Here is a 23,501-nt window from a genome sequence, read left to right on the forward strand (position 1 = left end):
GTGTACATTTTTTTGTGTACACTTTATAACATTTGTTTTGCTATGTAAATCGTATAATGTAATTGCAGAATATATTGTGTATAGTAAATTATGTTGTCACAAAAGGTTTATGTATTTTTACAACAACAGTAAAATACTAATACTGTTTTCAATTTGTTCAATTAATTAAATAAGTATAATTTTTTAATTTAGGGTCTTTATTTCTTTAATAAGGAATCTTGTGATTATAAATGTCTTGTGAAATAAATATTCGTATACAAATTGTTTTTTCATTATCATTAAATAATAACTGAAATTTCTGAAAAGTCCATATCTTAGAACAATAGTAACTAGTTATGCCAACAAATAAATAGGAGAATAGAAAATGGCCAAAATATCGACTTTTTTAAAATTATAATAATATTTATTCGGCAAAAGTTCTTAAAAGTATGTTTTACATTTCATCTTGCCAGGAGCAAGTAATAGGCATGAGCCCAATAAGAAAACTGCTCTTACTCTGTCAAATTCAATTATTATGCGATAATATGGCTATATATACGTATATTTTGCTTTGTATCATCTTATAGAGCCATAGTAACCAGTTTTGTCGAAAAATAAAAGGGTCGAAATTTTGCCATTTTTGGAAAAAATCCCTGTACTATAGTACAGGGATTTTTTCGAAAAATGCCCAAAATATAGACTTTTTTTAATTCAATTATTATGCGATAATATGGCTTTATATACGTATATTTTGCTTTATATCATCTTATAGAGCCATAGTAACCAGTTTTGTCGGAAAATAAAAGGGTCGAAACTTCGCCATTTTTGGAAAAAATCCCTGTACTATAGTACAGGGATTTTTTCGAAAAATGCCCAAAATATAGACTTTTTAAAATTCAATTATTATGCGATAATATGGCTATATATACGTATATTTTGCTTTGTATCATCTTATAGAGCCATAGTAACCAGTTTTGTCGAAAAATAAAAGGGTCGAAATTTTGCCATTTTTTGAAAAAATCCCTGTAGGCCTACTATAGTACAGGGATTTTTTCGAAAAATGCCAAAAATATCGACTTTTTAAAATTCTATTATTATGCGATAATATGGCTTTATATACGTATATTTTGCTTTGTATCATCTTATAGAGCCATAGTAACCAGTTTTGTCGAAAAATAAAAGGGTCGAAATTTTGCCATTTTGCCTGATTACAGGGATTTTTTCGAAAAATGCCCAAAATATAGACTTTTTTTAATTCAATTATTATGCGCTAATATGGCTTTATATACGTATATTTTGCGAAAAATGCCCAAAATATCGACTTTTTAAAATTCAATTATTATGCGCTAATATGGCTTTATATACGTATATTTTGCTTTGTATCATCTTATAGAGCCATAGTAACCAGTTTTGTCGAAAAATAAAAGGGTCGAAATTTTGCCATTTTTAGAAAAAATCCCTGTACTATATAATAGTACAGGGATTTTTTCGAAAAATGCCCAAAATATCGACTTTTTAAAATTCAATTATTATGCGATAATATGGCTATATATACGTATATTTTGCTTTGTATCATCTTATAGAGCCATAGTAACCTGTTTTGTCGAAAAATAAAAGGGTCGAAATTTTGCCATTTTTGGAAAAAATCCCTGTACTTAATAGTACAGGGATTTTTTCCAAAAATGCCCAAAATATCGACTTTTTAAAATTAAATTATTATGCGCTAATATGGCTTTATATACGTATATTTTGCTTTGTATCATCTTATAGAGCCATAGTAACCAGTTTTGTCGAAAAATAAAAGGGTCGAAATTTTGCCATTTTTGGTAAAAATCCCTGTACTATAGTACAGAGATTTTTTCGAAAAATGCCCAAAATATAGACTTTTTTTAGTTCAATTATTATGCGATAATATGGCTATATATACGTATATTTTGCTTTGTATCATCTTATAGAGCCATAGTAACCAGTTTTGTCGAAAAATAAAAGGGTCGAAATTTTGCCATTTTTTGAAAAAATTCCTGTACTATAGTACAGGGATTTTTTCGAAAAATGGCCAAAATATCAACTTTTTAAATTCAATTATTATGCGATAATATTGCCTTATATGCGCATATATTGTGTTATCATCATCGTATAGTTATGCCAACTAATAAATGGCCAGGGATTTTTATAAATAAATGGTTTTGTAGAGACAAGTGATGTTAAAAAGCCAGTACTGATGTTCTTGTTTTATTAGACTAATATTGTATAAAAAAGGGAGATATTTACAATTTGAGATTGTGAGTTTAGATTATCACTGTGAAAAGGCAACAGTACACTAGATATAATATTGACATTTAAAACAACATTAATTATTCTCCAGTCACTTTGTTTCTAAAAAGATCATAGCATTATGAAGTAACAATAGATATAGAGATATTTACAATTTGAAGATACATGCATATTAAGCTCTGTCTACACTATCAAACTAGTTTGACAAAAGTGTGATGTGCACAAATATGGTAGTGGTTTGCCTAAATATGGTAGTGGTATGCCCAAATATGTTAGTGATATGACATCATCATGTTCATATATGGGCACATCACATCAAGTTTGATAGTGTAGACAGAGCTTTACAGCTTCCACAATTAGATTATCATTGTGAAGTACCATAGCTACATTGACATAAAGCTTGGTTCCCACTAGGACGCAACATATAATAATTCATTGCTAGTGATTGGTGACTTATGTTGCGTTACGTCCTTGCATTGGGTCTCTAGTGGGTACCAAGCATTACCAACGCTAACTATTGTTCAGTACTGTCCGCGTCCGTGTCATTTCGTTTTGGTTGTAATTTCTTGCGATTACCTTCAAATTTTTGGTTTGGTTTCTTGGTCGGTAACTTTTCTGATGAAAATGGCATCATCAGGATGATCAACGTCGCCATTTTCGTACATGTATGATGAAGCGATTGCTAATATACTACCGTCGTGACTAAAAGAGAAAATCATTAAAATAATTAGTAACATTATACCCCAGAGTGGGCTTATACTCAAGAATAAAATCTGGATCTTTATGTGACAAAAAAATGTGATTTGCCCATATATGGACATGATGACATCATATGATTTGATTTGAATTTATTTGGAAAATCATCATAAAAAAAACATACAAAGTGATAACATAAATTACGGACATTACAAATAATACATTTATAAGAGATTCTCCACATACCATACCATACATACCATATTTGGGCATATCACTGACATATTTAATCCTTTAAATTGGAAATTAGTGAAAAGATTCATCTGGATCTTTATATAGTATTCATAAATGCAAATTTTCATTTTTTATGATCCAATATGTTTGAAACTTAAACTTACGTTTTTACTTGAGCCTTCGCTGTTTACAATTTTATTAAAACATATTGGATCATCAAAAAAGAAAATTTGCATTTATCAATAATTAGAAATTATTATGCGCATTAGACAGAATCAGTACATTTGTGAAATCCTAGGCCTGAAGGACACATTTACAGGGTTTAGGGTAAGGTAAGTATATACCCTAGAATAGGCTTATATACTATATCGTTCATTACCTGAAAGCTAAATATGATATACTGGTAGGGTATCTATGAAACTGACATAGCCGCTTCTTGTTAAATCCATCCCAGATGTTTACGAATCCGTCAGAGCCTCCACTTGCAAATGTATTATGTCCACTATGAAAGGCAATGGCATTCACAGGGTAGATCTCTTCTTTACCTTCATTCTAAAAAAAAGAAATAATGCTGTTTATTAAAAACAATTTCATCATTAAATTATTATTATTATAAAGCTTGGTTTCCACTAAAACGCAACGCAGCGACGTATTGACGCAAAGTGTTATATTGCGTAATCACAAGTGGGAACCGACGGCGCAACATTACTGCAAACATCGCAGCTACGGGAAATCAAATCAGTTTCATGCAACAACGCAAGGCAAAAGAACACTGGAAAACATAGTAAAGCGCATACTCAAAAGTCTACGGCATGCTAACGTTGCCACGCAACAAGCAGGTTTGATTTCACACAGGCGGGGGCAAACAAAATTATTGGAAGGGCATTTGCTTATGTTGGGTTACGTTGCATCGCTAGTGGGAACCAAGCTTAAGAGTGGAGCTGTAGCTTGGTGGTTAACTTCCAATCCAAAGGTGTAGGATTCAATCCTGACCTAGTGCCAGGGTTGTAACTCACGACTCTTTCAACTCCACTCTCTAAGCATCAAATGAGACTTAGTTTATAAGCATAATCAATTATAAAATAGTTTATCTATCCTACAATTGGTGAGTTACTCGCTGTTGGATGCAAATAAAAAAAAAATACATAAGCAATTGATATATATAAAATACTTAATATTCAAATTAAAATAATAACCTTCAATCTGTGACATTTAAATGCATATTTCCTTTTCTGTATCTCGGGGCTTGCATCAAGGTATTCTACGGCAACTCTGCCCTCTATACTACTCAAAACGTAGCCTTGTTTATTTGGAAAGGAGCGAATACAGCGCGTCTGGTACTTTAAACTTGATTCTCGTCTCTGCTGTACATAGCCCATGTTTCGGAGATCCCACACCAGGACCTTCCTACCTGCTGTTCCAACAATTAATCTTTCTCCAGAAACTGCCATTGTATATACCTGGAAAATAAATCATATTATATATTGAGATACAACCACACAAGCTCTTTTGAGTCACAGTGAAGAGCATCCTGTTTTTCTTATGGGTGTAAAACATAGGCAGTAACCAACGCATATGATTTTAACAAAGATTTGAATTTATTAATAGAAAGCTATGGCAACTGTAAAATGTGTGACGGAAAAATAATGTCAGATCTGGTGACCTGAGGAGCATAACAGGAATAAATAAAGACCAGAAATGATGTGAATTTGCTACAAAAGGTTAAAGCTACTCTGTGCTGAATAGAATAGTTATACAGAAATGTATGCAAGTTAGGAAGGAATAGATGTCCATCTTTGGAGCTGTAAAAAGATACTGGAGTGAATGAGTGATGATTGACTATACAAGACACCACAATACAAAATATTACATTACAGGTACATGGCATTGCCATTTATATCTTTTTCACCAGACCACCACTGTTTAGAGACCAACAGCTAGGCACAAAGATCACTTTGTTAAGCTTGGTTCCCACTAGTGATGCAACGCAATCTACTCAACGTAAGAAAATGCCCTTCCAATCATTGCCCCCGTCTGCGTAAAATCAAACATATGATGTTTGCAGCACTATTGCGTCGTCGGTTCCCACTTGTGATTACGCAATACAGCACTTTGCGTCGAAACCTCGCTGCGTTGCGTTCTAGTGGAAACCACGCTTTAGCCTGATGATAGTTACTCACAGACATGGTCTAAGAACATTAATACCGTACCTTATCAGGCTGCGAGAAGGAACCTGCATTGCATGGTGTCCTAGGGTCCCATAGCTTCACTGTCTGATCCCAACTACCAGTGATTATTACATTCACATCTGGACAATACTCAACACATTTAATAGCTCCTTCATGATTGCCAACAGTAATTTCTATACATGAAAAAAAGGAAAAATGTATGGGTTGTTTAATATAGTTTAATGTAGTATGTACAATCAGGCCTTGTCTTTTAAGGCGAGCGAGTGCGATCATTCACCTAACATATTCACTAAACTGCCCTTGAGGACTGCAATTTACAACAACGATGATACACCAAAATACAACAGCACACCTACAGCACCCCTGAATGTATTGAGGAGTGCAATTTGTAGCACACCTATAATTTTCAAAAGACAAGGCCTGTACTTTAGACAGACAAGGTCAGTTACTGTCTAAATGTGTGTCATATGAGATGGATAGTTTACCTTGCTGATAATAAACAAGGCTTTAGATGCAAAGCTGACCTTGTTGCCAATAAGAAACAATTTCATACATGAACATTATTTTAGGGTGACTGTGGCAGTAAACTGTAAAATTACCAATATTAGCCTTATTCGTTCTAATAAGATTTAAGAAGAAGAAATGACCACATTATTTGTGAGGTAAGAGCAAGAAGGGTTGGGGAGAAAATTACTTATTAGGTGGCGGAGGAGTCAGAACCCAATCTAATTTATTCTGCAAGTTTTTGTTATATAATTATAAAAAGGGCTAGAAAATGTTTTCAACATCCAGATACCTGAGCTTGTATTGACATCAAACACCTTCAACTGCTTGTCTAAACCACCACTGTATGTGTGTGTACCATCCTAAAAAAACAAGAGATAACAATAGCAACATTTAATATCCACTAGCGGTTCACTTGCTAATATGGACAAACATCTGATTTAATTCACAATGCCCTCTCCAGGATCTAATCTGATTGAATTTTTAAAATAAAATCAATATTGATTGTAATAGATTGTGTGATGTGATAAACACATTTGAGAGTATCGTTGCCATTTGATTGGGTAATTACAAATGAGTGTTTTTTGTTTGTTTCATTTGTTGAAAGATTGTTTCAGTAGTTGAAAGATTGTTCCACTTTCTGTACTAGGCCTGTACTGTTTGCTGAACTTACATAAAAACAGCAATCTAAAACAGCTTGAGAATGGCTATATTTTGTACGAAGGAGGTTTGACTGAACATCATACAGTCGGACACTCTCATCCCAAGAAGATACTAAAAGGAACTGTGATGACTTGGGGCTGAACTTAGCAGCAGAAATACCATCATCTGGACATTGGTTTAGCTTGAACTCATTTGATGTTTCCGTCATGGTAATTCTGAAATAAAAGAACATTCATTAATATGAAAAAACAAACAAAAATGTAAGTTAGTAGTAGTCGTTTTGATTTGAATAACTGTATCATTAATCAAAACTCTAAAATGAAACAAAGAAAAGGAAAAAAAACAGCCTTCATATTTGATAGCTACCTACAGAATAATTTATTTGTTTTTTTTGGATAAATATTATAGGCCTATTATTTATTTATTAAATTTGTTTCTTAATTGTTTCTATCTATTTATGACGTTATTGAATAATAATTATGCCTAGGCCATAGTAAAATATTTTAAAAGTATCTCATTGAAAAAAAGCTTAGCTAGGCCAGCCAGGCCTGGCCTACACCGGCACATGATTGATATCGGTGCGCTGCGAGCGTTTGTATTTTAGGGCCAGGCTAGCCTAAATTAGACTAAGGTGAGACTTGAAAGCGGTAGCTGACTTTCTGGTTAGAATTAGGCTTCTTTCGATAAATTAAAAAACGTATTATTCACAAATACATATATACCTATTATAAACTTACTCTAATACTTTGCTTACAGCTTATATTCGATATTTTTTTTATAGGATTTCAAAAACACAAACGAAAAAAAAAACAGCAATTTCCAAAATGTGTCGCCACCAACGGTGAAACTAGGAGAACCGTTGCCAGCTATATACACGGCTGTGGGTTTAGTATGACATACACAGCCGCTGTGCGTATATCCAGTTAAATTTATAAACAAAAACACAGGAAACAAAATAAAAAGTGACACATAACAAACTGCAACAAAATCAACGCAAAATGCAGAGATTTGTAGGCGATTCAATCAGCATAAATGGGCAGATGATAGGAATAGGCCCTACAGAGTTTGTGCACGTTCTTGATTTGGTATGATTTCTAGGGCGTACTCTACATATAGGCCTACAGTTTGTTGGACAGTGTTATGTTTTTTTGTAGTTGAACAACATTCAACAGAACAACTATGATGGGGAAAAAGAAAGTGGCTTCCTGCTGGATGAGGTGCTACTACCTCGTCCTAGACTAGTCACATAAATTACGGCATATTATATTTTATTAATATATTTAGACGAACCATATTGGCATTGTCTTGAATTATAATGCATTGCAATATCAATCATAATAAATAGTCTTCTTTTATATCATTATTTTAATTTATAAATCTGGTCCGACCAAAACAATTCACTGTCTCGTTTTATTGACATTTCACAAATTTGTTTTTGTTCTATTTCAGTCAACCAACATTACTCATCTTGAGACCGGTCCTCAACGTCTTGTTCTGCAATCAAATGAGAAACTAGTAGCTGGACCGCTGTCTTGTATCATTTTACCACCAGCTTGTTATTGCACTATTAAAAACCCCGTCAAGTAAGAAAATAAAAAACAAAAAAAAATTACATTTCTGAATACTCTCGTACTGCGAGTGACTATCAGCACGGTCAACTGTGCATGTAATTTACTTTCTATGCAAGTTATCAACTATGTAGCTGTTACCTGTGCCGATGCGATGAGACAACCAACAAGCATAGTTTAGGAAAATTTAAATTACATGTACGGTTACCGATAGTTTCATACTCTTGTGTGTAAAGTAGGAGCACCATGGATAAGTCTAAGATGAGATGATGAGAAATCACCCTTACCCTCACCCTATAAGGTTTCGCCCTCACCCTATAAGGTTTCGCCCTCACCCTATAAGGTTTCACCCTCACCCTATAAGGTTTCATCCTCACCCTATATGGTTCCCCTCCCTTTCACCCACCCCGACCTCTTTCGTAAATCACATGGACTGAACCACTATTAGTAATTTTTAATTAACAATTAACAACACACATTTAACACATTTTGGTACATAATTTGTTTTTTTAGAAAAGAGGAAGAAGAAGGTAAACAATGTGAGGTAGAACATGGCCATTTTGATGTTCGATTTCACCAGGTAAATGATATAAACAGTTTGGTTTCTTTCTTTTCTCTTAAGTGAGCATGTCAATCATTGTGTCTGGTTTCTGTATGTTGTGTCAAAGCAGAGCAAATTCATTTCATTTTCTATCATTTTAGGCACCATTTCCTCTGTATCCAGGTGAGGTCCTTGTCAACGCTGAAGAATATATCTCTAAAGGTAAATTACAACATTACTAAATTTGTTACTTTTTACCCTACATAGCCTATGTATTCAGGTTGTGAAATTAGTAAAGCGAAATATAGAAATGAAGCAAGCATAAAATAATTTCAATACACAGATTAATAGGTTTCAACCCCTCCAATGTAATAATTATTATTATTATTTATTCTGTCTTTATACTGGATGACACTTTCACTCAGTGCTAAATCATTTCCAAAGTGGTTCAGTAGAGAACATTTACAATAAAAATAATTCAAAGATAACTAACAAAGTAATTTACATTAGTACACACACATTTACAAAAAGGTAACTATCTACAAAACATAGTATATATAAAAAATGGAAGGAATGCAAGGTAAAAGATAGTTAATACTTTTGGATTGATAAAAGTTGAAAGTGTCATAGATTTATAGTTTGTTTTTGTGTCTTTTCAGGTGGTTCATATTCAAAAGCGATGCGTCCTCTACCAGTAGTTAAATCAAATCATGCCATTAGACTCCAAGTTCTTCTGGATCACCAGGATGGCGATTTTCACCGTGCCGCTGGTGATTGCTTTCAGCTTATTGGTCCATTGACATATTACCCAAACCCCAATGTAGTAAGTTTTTAAAAACTTTTACAAAGACAGATGTTTTTAAGCAATGTAGGCTACAGTACTTTTGAATTTAATTTCAAACCTTGGTTTTTTTCCAGGAAATTTTGGGGATTATAAAACCATTTACCGTGAAGGAAGGACATGCACTAAAAATGAGAGCTGTACAAGATTTTACTGATGAAAATGGAAAGTTAGTATACATTACTGTTTGGTTTGATTTTCTCTTTTTAAACTTCTGCAGTAAGTGGTTTAATATGGGTTTGAATTCTTTTTATTGTTTTTCCTACCTTGTTCTTTCACAATAAAAGTAAATATTGTCTGCAGTATGTATTCACCAGTAGCTGATAACACTATCTACACTATCAAATTAGTTTGACAAAAAAGTGTAATGGTGCCCAAATATGGTAGTGCTTAATAATAATATCCTGGATTTATATAGTGCCTAATGTTGTGAAACCTCTAAGCGCTGAACATCATTCTCCAGTAATTTTTTGGGATCAAACATGTATGGAAACATACTCCCCTAATGCAGCTAGTAATCAGCGCAAAGTTGTGTTTTGATCTAACCGGGTTCCCATTTATACACCTGGGTGGAGAGAGGCAAATGTAAGTAAAGTATCTTGCCTACAGTGATCTCACTATCAGTAATCGAACAACACACTGCGCCACACGCCCTTGACATCATCATGTCCATTTTTTTTGTCACATAAAGTTTGATAGTGTAGACAGACAGAGCTTTAGGTGCTAAATATGGTGGATATCTGTCAGTTAATTGAGCAATTTTATTTTCTTGTGCAGTTTAAGTTCACCTCTTTTTTTAAACACAGGAATCGCGTAACAGATGAGATGTGGTTAGTTAGGACACCAGGAGCATACCTTCCTGGTGTCTATGAGGAGTATTTGGAAGAAGTCAAAGCGTACATTCTAAACGACAACCTTGGCTTACACATGGTTGCTGAGCAGACCTGTGTTGATGCACTCGGCCGTGAAAGAAAGTCAGGCCAAACATGGTTGATCACGAAAGACGATATTGAGGCATATATTCCGGAGATTGGAGAGGTATTGCAAATACATAAAAAAAAATATGAAAAGCTTACATCTTTGAGGAATGGTTAACTGCATAGAACTAGCATATTTTCTGGCTGTTAAAACCATTATCTAAAACATAATCAAAAACACTGGGTCAATTTTTTGAGCTAAAGAAAAACACTTTTCAGTTTACTTGTCTTACAAAGTGAATACAAACAGTGACATGTTCGATATGTTACTAACAGGTTGCAGCTATTTCAAATCATTATAATTACATGTTTACAGGTTGTGGCAGACATTGTAACAAAGCAAGTTTTAGCTAAAGGTGAATATTGTGTTATTCACGATCCAGTGAATTCGACTGGAAGGCCGAGACTAGGACAAAAAGAACTTCGCAAGGGTGTTACAAGCTTCTTCCTCAATCCAAGTAAGGTTTTTTGGTTATTGATTGATATACACTTTTGAGTCAAGAAATAATATACCAATCCCTAAAATTATTTATCTGAAAGTTTTGAACCATGTAAAGAAGACCTTCCATCTTGTATTCTCTTATTGTAGATGAACGAATTCCAGAGGGTATTCAAAAAGAATTTGTACTATCGGAAGATGAGGCGATTGTTTTGCTGGCAATTGAAGATTTCATTGATGATGCAGTTCATGGTATGAACAAGAATTTGCTCTGTCTACACTATCAAACTAGTGTGATGTGCCCAAATATAGTAGTGATATGACATTATCATGTCCATATATGGGCACATTTTTTTGTTACATAAAATTTGATAGTGTAGACAGAGCTTTTTGTTAAACTTATTCAACCCCTGCAAACCTGTTGTATGTACTGTATCTGTATGCTTGGTCTAGAGGCATGACATATGCGACCTATGTATTGTTTTCTATATGCAGGTAAACCATCAAGGAAGGCTGGGGACAGATGGATGATCAAAGGGCCTGCATCATACATACCACCCATTCAAGTGCATGTGATGGAACAAGACGACCGTAGCTTTGTAAGGTTAGTTTGCCATTCAATAGCTGAGTTAGCAGCTGAGTTCTGATTAGTTGGTTAAGAAAGCTAATGCTCTATTTCATGCAGTAGGCCTAGATTCTTTTTTCGTTGTTTTGTTTTTTTTATATTATTGATATTAATTTTAAACAGTGTTTGTTTATTTTACCTTTCAGGAAAGCCATCTCTCTTGCAGAAAATGAAGGAATCTACATTCGACATTTACAAACGGGAAAGATTCGAGCTGTCATGGGTCCTCAATTGTATCTTCTCGAGGAATATGAAGAGCTGTGGGAAAAAAAATTACTACCACTAGTTGAAGAAATACTAAAGTGAGCTTTTTATGGAACTAAAGTTTAGTGAGCCCTTTCCCGCTTTCTATTTTGAGCATTATATTATTTATATTTAATCCACAATTTGTTTTCTTGTATTCTTGCATAAAAGTATGCAGTTAGGTAGTAACAATTATACTCTGTATATCTGTGAGATATATATATCGGTTTCTTGTGTTAAAAATGAAAGCATTCTATTTCAGAAATGGGGGTGGATGTGGCGCTGATGACATTCGCAAAATGGCTTATTTTGAAGCATCTATCGATCCACAATATGTTAGTAAAAAGGTAAGTATTCTTATGTTGTTGAATTGATGAGCCATTTTAATTCATGTTTTTGTTATGACTTTTGTGGCGTACTTTTAAATAGTGAATTACCTATGGCTTGAGAGGCTGTGGTAGCTTGTCTGTGTGTACAATGCAGTGTCGCATAATATTGGGGAGAGAGTAGATGATTTCAATCCATTGCAAATGAAATAAATAAACTAAGATTTAATTTTTCTTTACAATATTTTATTTTTCTAGGGAAGAGATAAAACTAGAGTCGTTACATATCGTTGCCCAGGAAACACAGCTGTTCAGGTATTGTTAGAATAAAAATTTTGAAAATTTCTCAAATACATAGTACTGATTTATATTATTTTACCATTACAATATTATTTTATTAAATTGACAGCAGTACTGTATTACATTTACCAATACCATTTTAGGTTTACAAATACAAAGAGAAGACTGGCAGAGTTGTGTTTGGTCCTGATATGGCAATCCTAGGCCCACATGAAGACTTTAATATTCTCAGCCTTAGTGGTAAGTAGCAGTACATTCTTTTCTATTCAAGAATATGTAAATACTCATTTTTGTATGTTTGTGAATTTTACCTTTGAAAAAATGGAAATAATTTCAACTATATTTTACTGTGTTTGACCATGAATAAATGAAATGAAACAGCTTTATGGATATAGCGTAATGATATTATTATTCTACCTGGTATTCACATACATGGATTCACAAGATAGCTTGGACATCACACCATTGTTTCCTAGCTGAACTATATCTGATGTACAGGTCTTCTTAACTCCTTCACTATTTATAATCTTACAGCTGGCAAGCCAAAACGAGAGAATGCACTTCAAACAATCTGCCTAATGCTCGGTCCAGACTACATCACAGATATCATTGAGGTAAATTTCTGTTGCCACAAAATAGCGAGCTCGGTGTTTCGGGACGATAGACAAAGGAGACGTTAATTTACTATGATGGTTGTAGAATTTAGATAGAATACACGTACCATGCATCATAGTCGTGTACTCTGTCTCATTTGTGTACCATCCCTGTCTTGATGACCTAATGACCAATAAAAGTCATGGTTAAGAAATATCACAAAGAATTTTGATGACAGAATAAAATAAACATGTTATTATGATGGAAATAAATTTTTCAGGTAGAAACTTCAGACCATGCAAGACTGCGAATCAAGATTGCCTGCAATAATCATTTTGAGGTATAAATTGTTGGCTTTTTACTACAGTAGAACGCCTCCTTTGGAACACACAGGTTTAGAGGACATTTGTATTATGGGGAAACCCCAATTAAGGGGTAACCCCTATTACAGTAAACCCCTATTACAGGTAAACCCCTATTAAGATGTAACCCTATTAAGGGGAAGACATTATTAAGCGGGAAGCCATTATTAAGGCGAAGCCATTATTAAGGGGTAACCCCTATTAAGTCCCCGTAGTTCTACTGTATTTAAAATATTGAATTATTTTCAGAATTCTAAGATTATATCTTCAATGTCCATTAACTATTAACACTTTACAGGTCAAAAAAGGCGACAAAAAGTCAGAGCAGGCTATCTTTTCTGTTCCAGATTTTATAGGATTTGCTTGTCGTGAGATTGGTAAGTCTTTTATAAGTGAATCAAGTAAATAATAATGGTGAGTGGGTGGCTATATTAAGCTATCATACTTGAGCACAATCACATCTGAACAACTGTTATCACTAGAGCTTAAAAAAACATGACTAAACTTACCAGACTTGTTATAAATTCACTCTTAGGAGGCAGAATTCGAGGTGCAGTATCTCGCATTCGTTTCGATGAATTCCACAAGTTTTCAGTGAAGATAATACGAGCTGCTGTGTTTGGTGTGGATGACAATGGAAAGGTGTTAGATAGACTCTATTTTGATGCCAATCAACTGGTAAAACATAACATTTTATATATATGATTATAACTACTACTTATGCTTTTCTGATGAATCAAAATAATGCTTTTAAAATGGTTCTGTACCTTTTAATGCTTTCTTTAATACCAATGTTTTTCTGATGCACATGACCTTTATGACCCTTCTATGACCCCTGTTGGAGCAGTGATGTCTTCTACACTTTTGGAATGTCTTAAATTTAGCAAATGCGTAATTATCTTCTATTACAGTAGAACCCCTATTAAGGGGACACCTTTGGAACCTACAAAGTGTTCCTTTAATAGATGTCCACTGATTAAGGGTTGTCCATTATTGCGAAGACATATGTATATTGCCCATCGTTAGGTTCTTAGGATAGGTTCTATGTATATTTTGAAGGTATTTTAAGTGTTTTAGTTGTTGTTTCTTTGTAGTCTTAATTAGAAAGATTTAAGTGAGATACACTAATTTGTTAGTAATTGTTTTACCTGAAAGGTGATCACCAATGTTGACGTACAGAGTATTGAGCCTGTTGACAAGCATATGAGAGATAGTCTGATGAAATCTGTTCAAATGGCAATTGAAATAGCAACAAGGTGAGTATGAAAGTTCCATTAATACAAAGAAATCCATTGTGACAGCGAGTGTGACAGTTCTTTACTTTTAAAAGTGGGTGAATGATATGCAATTGAAGACACCAATTATTATCAAGGCCTAGTGAGCAGTTAAAATAAGTGGGGACAAAAATATGTTATATATATTAATTATATAAGTATACAAGCTGTGTTGAAGATGGGAGTGAAAATTGGAAATTTCAGATGATGCTTGTCCGACTCATGCTGTTTAAGGCCCTGATTATTGTTAGGTCTAAGCATATTCAGAGGACTTTTGCAACTACAGTACTTTAACAGCTGCTAGGTTTAACTGCATACAGTACACACATCACTCGTATCATAAACATTCCATAAACACAGCATATCATGCTTGTTATGTGGTGACTGTATCATGGAAGGTGGCCTATTACATAGGATCTACAATTGAAACACATGAGATGGTGTATTACAAAATATGACAATGTTACTGGAATATTTAGATACAGTACCAAACTGTGAACTGTTTTACCAGATAAAACAAAGTTTTTTGAATATGAAAGATTTTATTCAAGATTAAGTAGAAGTTTTTTTTTTCAATCTTTGTAAAGATCTGTTGAGGCATCAGCAGAGCACGAGGCAAGCAGAATGGAGCAGAAGGCCAGAGGTGAATTAGAACGTCAGAAACTATCCAATGAGAAAGAAGCAGAGAAGGCAAGATGTCAGCTATATTCTCTACAAGCAGTGACAGCCGCTATTGAGTCAAGTGGTCAGGCTAAGGCAGAAGCATCGGTAAACATTTTGTTTGTAGTTGACATTGATGGGACTTGTTTGGCATTCATTTACCTATTTGGCTGGAACTGTCAAGATCCAGGGGTAGCTGCAATGGGCCTGGTTATTTTGGCACTTTCAGTGAACTGAAAGTTATGATAAAAGTGATTATGCTTGATAATTGACGAGAAAATTGTAGTACCAGTTCAACTTTGAGGAGATGAGGGCGGACTGGAATATGGTTTCTTTAATCCTAACTGATACATTGACTGGTGAAAAATAAAATAATGGAAACATGTTAAAATGTTAAAGTTTAACAAATATGAAAAAAAATTATATTATTATACACAATTATCTTTAGGCCCAGTCAGAAAAGCTTCGCATTGAGTGCCAGAGTGAAATAGTAGCCGCCCAGCTGAAGGCTCAGGCCGAGGAGATTTTACACGCATCAGATTTGGACACAACAACAATGCTTCGCGACTTAGAACTCGCCACTGTTCGAGATCAAAATAATCTTGAAACCAATAAAGCTAAACGTCTTACATCAATTGAGGCAAGTTTAAATACATGGGAAACCAAGCCAAACAGCTTGCTTCCTCATTCAATTATATTTATCAGTTTGTTTTAACAGACTATTGGGCTTTTCATAATTTATTTCTTCATAATTCATTACTTACTGTACTTACTTAGTCCGGGACATACCCAAACTTATATGACTAGATTCCTCCATAACTTTCTATCTGCCATTGTGACAGCCAGTTCATCTCTCTGCATACCATTATCTGCCTCTAGTACATCAATCAAACATCAATGTATGCGAGTGCTGGTCTTCCTTGTTTTGCAAGCCCATGTTTTGGCTGCCACAGCAGAACATCTGCAATGATTTCTTCTTTATTGCGAAGACAGTGTCCAGCAAATGTCAGTCTTCTTCAATTCATACCGAACCTAAAATTAAGATGTTGTTTTTAAAAATAGGTATCCAAGTTCAAGAAGATTGTTGATACTCTGGGAGCAGATACAATATCAGGTATAGCAGTCGCAGGACCAGAAATGCAGGTAAGGAGGATAGGGTACATGCATTCATACAGACTGCATCCTCCGTGCCTTTTCCAACCATTACAGTTACCATGACAAGTGGAGTTGTAGCTTGGTGGTTAACATGCTTGCCTTCCAATCCCAAGGCCTAGACCTAGTGCCAGGGTTGTAACTCCACTCCCTAAGCCTCAAATGAGACTTAGTTTATAAGCATAATCAATTATAAAATAGTCCATAATCCATCCTGTAATTGGCGAGTCTGTGCTCGCTGTTGGATACATATGAAATAGATAAAAACATCTTGATGACCAAAACCATAACAACCACCAAGAATGCTAATCTGTTTATTTCTCTTTCTCCAGGTTCAGTTGCTGAAAGCACTTGGACTTGAGACCACTTTTATCACCGATGGCAACAATCCCATCAACCTTTTAAATACGGCTCACGGTCTCATTGGTACTAAGTGAAATGTACGCCAAGTAAATACATTGAAATTGAAACTTGTTTAAATTTAACCAAAATTATATCCTATGATTTAGGAATTGCGGCCTAGTTTACAAAAAGAAATATATATATATATTATAATATTATATTCTGTTTTATGTCGGAGAATAAAATGTTTATTCATATATTATTTAACCTTAAGCTCTGTCTACACTATCAAACTTTATGTGACCAAAAAATGTGATCTTCCCATCTATGAACATGATGATGTCATATTACTACACTTTTTTTTTGTCAAACTAGTTTGATAGTGTAGACAGAGCTTTAGTAGTAAGAGTAGTCTATTTATTTTTGTATCATTAACTGTATTTTGCAATAGAAGTAACCATTTTGTACAAGATATATACATGCAGTATCGTTTTATGGAAAAAATCAATGGAAGAAAAAAAAATCAGAAACTCCACCATGTAAAGAAATAACAGCATTCACAGATGTGTTACTTAGAAACTAATCTTAAAACCCATCTGAAAAAAAAAGAAATTATTTAGAAAAAAAATACAATTTTTAAATTAAAAAAAACACATACAGTATGGTAAATAACAGGAACAGGCAACAGCTGATAAAGTCTGAATATAGTAGCATAACATTTCTTAAAATGCACAATAAAATAAAATGTTAAGTTTTTAAAAAAAATACATTATGTCATAAAAAAATATTAAAAAATGCTAATAAAACACTATTTTAAGCACTATTATTTGTGTTGTGGCTTGGTGGTTATGATGCTTGACTACCAATACAAGGGTCTTGGGTTCAAGTCCCATCATATATTTCCTGGATTTTTTCTAATGACAAATTACAACTCCACTCCTAAAGACTTGTAATAAGACATTGTTTACGTAGAGCATCTTGTCTATATGTAGTGTATTGTGAACAGGATTGCCACTGTGAATGAATTTGCTTATGGTTATCCTTGGCAATTTGCCTAAATATAAAAAAAAAATAATAATTGTAGTGTAGTGTTTCAAGCACCAAGTTTTGCAAAGCAAAAAGTTTATCTTAAAATCCAACATTGGTAACGATAGCATGGCATGCTTATTGGTAAACAAGAGGTAATGAAGCATAGAGAATATGTTATGCAATATTGAGTTTATATTTGTTTGACTGTAATATTTTGTGATAATAGTGGTATTATAAGTTTATATTTTATATATATATGATTTATATGTATTCAGTTGTTTATTGTGAAAAAAAAAATTAATATAGGTATGCTATAATGATGAACCAATGTACACAACATTGTCTATACAAAGAAAGATCAGATCACATGAAACAGGTTTACAAACTAAATTGTGAATTGAATTCTTTTATTGACCACAGTTCAAAAGAAATACCAGTGTACAATCTATATTATTGTGAATACATTTGAGTTGCCTACATATCAATACATTATTATGCATGATAATTAAATAATAAAACGTAGATTTATTTTCAAAAACATTATTGCCTGTATTCTGTTTTTAATAGTATCCATAACAACATATTTTCTATATACTGTATTATTTATTCTGCAGGTACTGTAATTATTTTAGGAATTGTTGCAGCTGGAACCTGCACAAAAACAATCTGTTATTTGGCTAATAATACCCAATCAAATGAGAATTAGCTCAATACCTGCCAACAAATTCCAACAGATAGACTATTAAAACATTATTTATAATCGGAAGTTAAGCGACTGTAAAAGAAATTTCCATGACTTGGTCTAGACCAGCCACAATTACATCACCAGACTTCACTGGTCCAACTCCAGAGGGGGTCCCAGTTAATATAACATCGCCAGGTTCAAGGGTCATCGAGCGACTAATATAACTAATAAGTGTTGGAATTTTAAAAATCATATCACTTGTGTTTCCGTCCTGACGCATATTTCCGTTAACGGACAGCCATAATCTTACATTATCAACATCTTTTACACGATCTTTTTCGACGAATTTACTAATGGGACAAGACGTGTCAAATGCTTTTGCTAGCGTCCACGGATGACCTTTCTTCTTAGCAGCATCTTGAAGGTTTCTAGCAGTCATGTCAAGACCCAGAGCATACCCACCAACATAGTTCATTGCTGATGCTTCTGGGATGTTGGAACCTTTGGTTCCGATGACAATTCCAAGCTCAACTTCATGGTGAAGGTCTGTACAACCAGGAGGCATCTAAAGCATTAACAAGAATTATTTGTAGATGTTGCAATGCTGAATTAATTATCTATTATTACCTATATTAGAAAATAAAATCTAATAAATAGAGGGGTGTGATGGTGTCCCAAATAAGGGAATCTGTATTTAAAAAAAAAATTACCTTAATTGAGTTTCCCTCTGGTAAGTATGCTGTAGTCGGCTTTAAAAATAACAGTGGTTCTGTTGGAACTTTGTTCCCCAATTCCACAGCATGTTCTCTAAAAAATATGTAAAAACCAATTTATTTAGTGCAATTTTGAATACAAAATTATCTAGGCTATTATTGGTTGACGGTAACTCCCTGCATATACGGCAAAAAAGAATTGCATTGAATGGCAGTTAAGTCTAGGCCCTTGTACACTTAGTAGTAGCCTAGTTAGTCTCTACCATGTGGAAGCAAGCTACTCGGCGGCTTCTCCATCATAGATAGACCTCACTGGGCTGCTGAGTGTTTGTTTACTATTACTAGCTGCTAGCAGTCAGGCCTATCACTAGGCCTAGGTAGGCAGACCTACTGCTAACTAATAAGGCTACTAAACTTACGCATAATTTCTACCAACACAAACAATCTTCTTTCCCAATTCTACAAATTTCGACAGACTCATTTTTGCATCAATTTTCAATATATCTACTACAAACAAGAAGTTTAAATCATATGACAATGCCGGGTGGTTTTAGAAACATCTTGTATATGCCCACACACTTGATTTATCGACGATCCGATCCAGGGTACTTTTTGACACGCATGGCTGAATGTGGTATGCTCTTCCGGTATCGCACGAATTCGGGGATTTCCCCTACTTACAACTTTTACAACATCTTATTAACATTATATTATTGTTTATACAGTATTTTCATTACATTATGGGATATTTGTCTACTCATGGAGGAAAATATATATATAACATTTTAGATTAATTATTGTTTCCTCCATGGTCTACTGTTTTTAGAAAAAAACACAACAAATTGGCCAAACGTGGTTTTAAAAAAAACCCATGGAAAATCATGGAAATGAAGTTCGTATGGGTAGAGTATTGTTATTATGGAGGTATAATTATGTAACGATAAATGATGCATAAACCAGTTCAATAATTGTAACAACTGCCACCCGTGCACACGGAAAACCAGCAATAGGTTCACCGGTAGTGTGTGTTATGGCATATTTGAATACAGTGGGCGTACAAACATGGCATTATAATAAATTATAATATAAAAATAATTTAAAATAATAAATCATGGAGGAAGTATTTTAGAAACTCCATGGTTTAATATCTGCAACACTTTGCTTTATACAAAGAAAACATAATCATGATGCCAACACGTTAATCGGCCTAAAGCGTGGTTCCCAATAGCGACGCAACGCAAGGACGTAACGCAACGCAAGTGAATTGACCAATCACAGGCGATGGCTTATTCGCTTGTGATTGCTAACTGTCTATAACTTCGCTTGTCATTGGTTAAAACGCTTGCGTTGCGTTTACGTCCTTGCGTTACGTTCTAGTGGGAACCAAGCTTAAAGCGTGGTTCCCACTAGCGACGCAACGTAACGCAACCTACGCAACGTTAGAAAATGCCCTTCCAATAATTGTGTTTGCCCCCGCCTGCGTGAAATCAAACCTCAGATTTTTGCAGCAATGTTGCATCGTCGATTCCCACTTGTGATTACGCAATACATAACTTTGCGTCGATACGTCGCTGCGTTACGTTGCGTTTCGTTCTAGTGGGAACCACGCTTTAATAAGATGGGAATGACGGTAAGTTTAATATAGGTATGCTATAATTATCAACCTATGTATACATATACCAACATTGTCTATACAAAGAAAGATCAGGTGACAAGAAACAGGTTTACAAACTAAATTGTGAATGTAATTCTTCAAATTTCAAATCTTTATTTTTAACCATTGGTTATGTCCAAGAACAAATTCCAACAGATAGACTATTAAAACTTTATTTATAATCAGAAATTAGGCGACTGTGAAAGAAATTTCCATGACTTGGTCTAGACCAGCCACAATGACATCGCCAGACTTTACTGGTCCAAATCCAGAGGGGGTTCCAGTTAAAATAACATCGCCAGGTTCAAGGGTCATCGAGCGACTAATATAACTAATAAGTGTTGGAATTTTAAAAATCATATCACTTGTGTTTCCGTCTTGACGCATATCTCCATTAACGGACAGCCATAATCTTACATTATCAACATCTTTTACACAATCTTTTTCGACAAATTTACTAATGGGACAAGACGTGTCAAATGCTTTTGCTAGCGTCCACGAATGACCTTTCTTCTTAGCAGTATCATGAAGGTTTCTAGCAGTCATGTCAAGACCCAGAGCATACCCACCAACATAGTTCATTGCTGATGCTTCTGGGATGTTGGAACCTTTGGTTCCGATGACAATTCCAAGCTCAACTTCATGGTGAAGGTCTGTACAACCAGGAGGCATCTAAAGCATTAACAAGAATTATTTGTAGATGTTGCAATGCTGAATTAATTATCTATTATTACCTATATTAGAAAATAAAATCTAATAAATAGAGGGGTGTGATGGTGTCTCAAAGAAGGGTTTCTATATAGACTGTATTTTCACTAAAAACAACCAAATGTATATAAAAACAAATTTACCTTAATTGAGTTTCCCTCTGGTAAGTATGCTGTAGTCGGCTTTAAAAATAACAGTGGTTCTGTTGGAACTTTGTTCCCCAATTCCACAGCATGATCTCTAAAAATATGTAAAAAGACAGTTTAGTAAAATTTTAGATACACAATTATCTAGGGGACCTAGGCTATTAATTTATTGGTTGACGGTAACTCCCTGCAAAACAATATGGCCATAAATAAAGTATTGTAAATGGAAGTTTAGTCTAGGCCTAGGCCCTTGTACACTTCTAGTAGTAGCCTGGTTAGTCTCTACCATGTTGAAGCAATATTAGCAATTTCTTTAATAACAAGAACACTTGGTATAGACGACGCATGGGGTTTTAAATAAAGATGCATCATTACACTTAAAATGCGTGTCATTCTTTTCAGTATCGGTCATCAAATTTGATTTCACTGCTGCTCAACTAAGACTTCCATTTATATTAGATTGTTGCTGGTAAATCAAGTAATTATAAAGTGTTAGTAGAGAAGGTTGGTGAAATAAAATTAATATAACTGTCAATCTTTGAGGCTCCATTTCAAACTCCGCCTTCTAATTTGCATGTTATAACGTTCTGTAGTAGGCTCAGCACACAAAATTAATTTTGTCGATATAAAATGAATTTTGCCGACACAAAATTAATTTTGTCGATACAAAATGAATTTTGTCGTCACAAAATGAATTTTGTCGTCACAAAATGTATTTTGTTGTCACAGAAGTAATTTTGTTGACACAGAATGAATTCTGTTGACACAAAATGAATTTTGTCGTAACAAAATGTATTTTGTCGTCACAGAAGTAATTTTGTTGACACAGAATGAATTCTGTCTACACAAAATGGATTCTGTCTACATAGAATGAATTCTGTCGTCACAGAATTGTTTTTGTCCGAATAGAATCAATTATGTGTCACATAATTGTATCATTATGTCGACAAAATGAGTAATGTCCCGAACGTAGGATAGACGTCAGATAGGATAGACGTCACTGGTCTGCTGAGTGTTTGTTTACTAGCAGTCAGTCTACATTTAGGCCTAGCTAGGCAGACGTACCTGCTAACTAACGAAGGCTACTAAACTTACGCATAATTTCTACCAACACACACAATCTTCTTTCCCAATTCTACAAAGTTCGACAGACTCATTTTTACATCAATAAGTCTACTACAAACAAGAAGTTTAGATCATATGACGATGCCGGATGGTTTTAGAAACATCTTGTTAATGTTATTTATAGGCCCACACTTTATTTTTATCGACGATCCGATCCAGGGTAACTTTTTGTCACGCATGGTTGAATTTATGTGGTATATGCTTTTCCGGTATTGCACGAATTCGGGGATTTCCCCTACTTACAACTTTTGCAACTTTTTATATTGTTTATACAGTATTGTCATTACATTTTAAGATATTTGTCCACTCATGAAGGAAAATGTATATATATATATATATTAAAATGAATTATTGTTTTCTCCATGGTCTACTCCTGAGGTATAAAAATAGATTCAAATCTATTTTTATACCTCCATGGTCTACTGTATTAGAAAAAAACACAACAAATTGACCAATCGTGGTTTTTTTTTCAAAATGAGAAAAAGTCATGGAAAATCATGGAAAAATGAAGCTTTTAGGCGTAGAGTAGTTTATTATGGGGCCATAATTATGTAACGATAAATGAAGTAACAACCAGTTAAATTTCCATTGCAATTGTGATGAATTTTTATAATTTATAATTGTAACAACCCGTGCACACGGAAAACCAGCAATAGGT

The 23,501-nt window shown here is 34.2% G+C and overlaps 4 protein-coding genes across 4 annotated transcripts; 1 reads left to right on the plus strand and 3 right to left on the minus strand.

Annotated features, from left to right (window-relative positions):
* Nucleotides 1–2,198: 2,198 nt before the first annotated feature.
* On the minus strand, nucleotides 2,199–7,405 carry LOC144836797 (mitotic checkpoint protein BUB3-like). Its single transcript, XM_078691657.1, has 7 exons — nucleotides 7,277–7,405; nucleotides 6,550–6,754; nucleotides 6,169–6,238; nucleotides 5,394–5,545; nucleotides 4,380–4,643; nucleotides 3,563–3,735; nucleotides 2,199–2,955 (listed from the first exon to the last, which is right to left on the minus strand). Exons 2-7 carry the CDS (start codon nucleotides 6,745–6,747, stop codon nucleotides 2,832–2,834), a joined length of 981 nt encoding a protein of 326 aa, XP_078547783.1. The 5' UTR covers nucleotides 6,748–6,754; nucleotides 7,277–7,405; the 3' UTR covers nucleotides 2,199–2,831.
* Nucleotides 7,406–7,482: 77 nt separating this feature from the next.
* LOC144836783 (major vault protein-like) lies at nucleotides 7,483–18,243 on the plus strand. The gene is made up of 23 exons (XM_078691636.1): nucleotides 7,483–7,624; nucleotides 7,989–8,122; nucleotides 8,621–8,687; nucleotides 8,810–8,870; nucleotides 9,308–9,471; nucleotides 9,567–9,658; nucleotides 10,296–10,527; nucleotides 10,783–10,924; nucleotides 11,056–11,157; nucleotides 11,401–11,509; nucleotides 11,677–11,832; nucleotides 12,036–12,120; nucleotides 12,358–12,414; nucleotides 12,543–12,639; nucleotides 12,934–13,013; nucleotides 13,274–13,333; nucleotides 13,654–13,732; nucleotides 13,891–14,033; nucleotides 14,511–14,611; nucleotides 15,217–15,397; nucleotides 15,738–15,929; nucleotides 16,352–16,432; nucleotides 16,774–18,243. The coding sequence occupies exons 1-23, from the start codon at nucleotides 7,538–7,540 to the stop codon at nucleotides 16,876–16,878; spliced, it is 2,607 nt and encodes an 868-aa protein (XP_078547762.1). The 5' UTR covers nucleotides 7,483–7,537; the 3' UTR covers nucleotides 16,879–18,243.
* On the minus strand, nucleotides 18,203–19,804 carry LOC144836805 (oxaloacetate tautomerase FAHD1, mitochondrial-like). The gene is made up of 3 exons (XM_078691670.1): nucleotides 19,630–19,804; nucleotides 19,208–19,304; nucleotides 18,203–19,062 (listed from the first exon to the last, which is right to left on the minus strand). The coding sequence occupies exons 1-3, from the start codon at nucleotides 19,689–19,691 to the stop codon at nucleotides 18,580–18,582; spliced, it is 642 nt and encodes a 213-aa protein (XP_078547796.1). The 5' UTR covers nucleotides 19,692–19,804; the 3' UTR covers nucleotides 18,203–18,579.
* Nucleotides 19,805–20,933: 1,129 nt separating this feature from the next.
* On the minus strand, nucleotides 20,934–22,987 carry LOC144836804 (oxaloacetate tautomerase FAHD1, mitochondrial-like). The gene is made up of 3 exons (XM_078691669.1): nucleotides 22,814–22,987; nucleotides 21,716–21,812; nucleotides 20,934–21,536 (listed from the first exon to the last, which is right to left on the minus strand). Exons 1-3 carry the CDS (start codon nucleotides 22,873–22,875, stop codon nucleotides 21,054–21,056), a joined length of 642 nt encoding a protein of 213 aa, XP_078547795.1. The 5' UTR covers nucleotides 22,876–22,987; the 3' UTR covers nucleotides 20,934–21,053.
* Between the last annotated feature and the right edge of the window lie 514 nt (nucleotides 22,988–23,501).

The sequence above is a fragment of the Antedon bifida genome, chromosome 3 (assembly GCF_963402885.1).
Source record: "Antedon bifida chromosome 3, ecAntBifi1.1, whole genome shotgun sequence".
Taxonomy (NCBI): Eukaryota; Metazoa; Echinodermata; class Crinoidea; order Comatulida; family Antedonidae; genus Antedon; species Antedon bifida.

What these genes read in the sequence shown, in the direction of transcription:
- LOC144836797 (XM_078691657.1), bottom strand. Translation starts at nt 6,747, where the DNA reads ATGACGGAAACATCAAATGAGTTCAAGCTAAACCAATGTCCAGATGAT. An exon ending in CCTTCTCGCAGCCTGATAAG is followed by an intron (nt 4,644 to 5,393) that starts GTACGGTATTAA and finishes TTTATTTTCCAG; the next exon opens with GTATATACAATGGCAGTTTC. An exon ending in ATATCATATTTAGCTTTCAG is followed by an intron (nt 2,956 to 3,562) that starts GTAATGAACGAT and finishes TTTCTCTTTTAG; the next exon opens with TCACGACGGTAGTATATTAG.
- LOC144836783 (XM_078691636.1), top strand. Translation starts at nt 7,538, where the DNA reads ATGCAGAGATTTGTAGGCGATTCAATCAGCATAAATGGGCAGATGATA. An exon ending in ATATTCCGGAGATTGGAGAG is followed by an intron (nt 10,528 to 10,782) that starts GTATTGCAAATA and finishes ACATGTTTACAG; the next exon opens with GTTGTGGCAGACATTGTAAC. An exon ending in TCGCAGGACCAGAAATGCAG is followed by an intron (nt 16,433 to 16,773) that starts GTAAGGAGGATA and finishes CTCTTTCTCCAG; the next exon opens with GTTCAGTTGCTGAAAGCACT.
- LOC144836805 (XM_078691670.1), bottom strand. Translation starts at nt 19,691, where the DNA reads ATGAGTCTGTCGAAATTTGTAGAATTGGGAAAGAAGATTGTTTGTGTT. An exon ending in TGTGTTGGTAGAAATTATGC is followed by an intron (nt 19,305 to 19,629) that starts GTAAGTTTAGTA and finishes CATATTTTTTAG; the next exon opens with AGAACATGCTGTGGAATTGG. An exon ending in CAGAGGGAAACTCAATTAAG is followed by an intron (nt 19,063 to 19,207) that starts GTAATTTTTTTT and finishes TTAATGCTTTAG; the next exon opens with ATGCCTCCTGGTTGTACAGA.
- LOC144836804 (XM_078691669.1), bottom strand. Translation starts at nt 22,875, where the DNA reads ATGAGTCTGTCGAACTTTGTAGAATTGGGAAAGAAGATTGTGTGTGTT. An exon ending in TGTGTTGGTAGAAATTATGC is followed by an intron (nt 21,813 to 22,813) that starts GTAAGTTTAGTA and finishes ACATATTTTTAG; the next exon opens with AGATCATGCTGTGGAATTGG. An exon ending in CAGAGGGAAACTCAATTAAG is followed by an intron (nt 21,537 to 21,715) that starts GTAAATTTGTTT and finishes TTAATGCTTTAG; the next exon opens with ATGCCTCCTGGTTGTACAGA.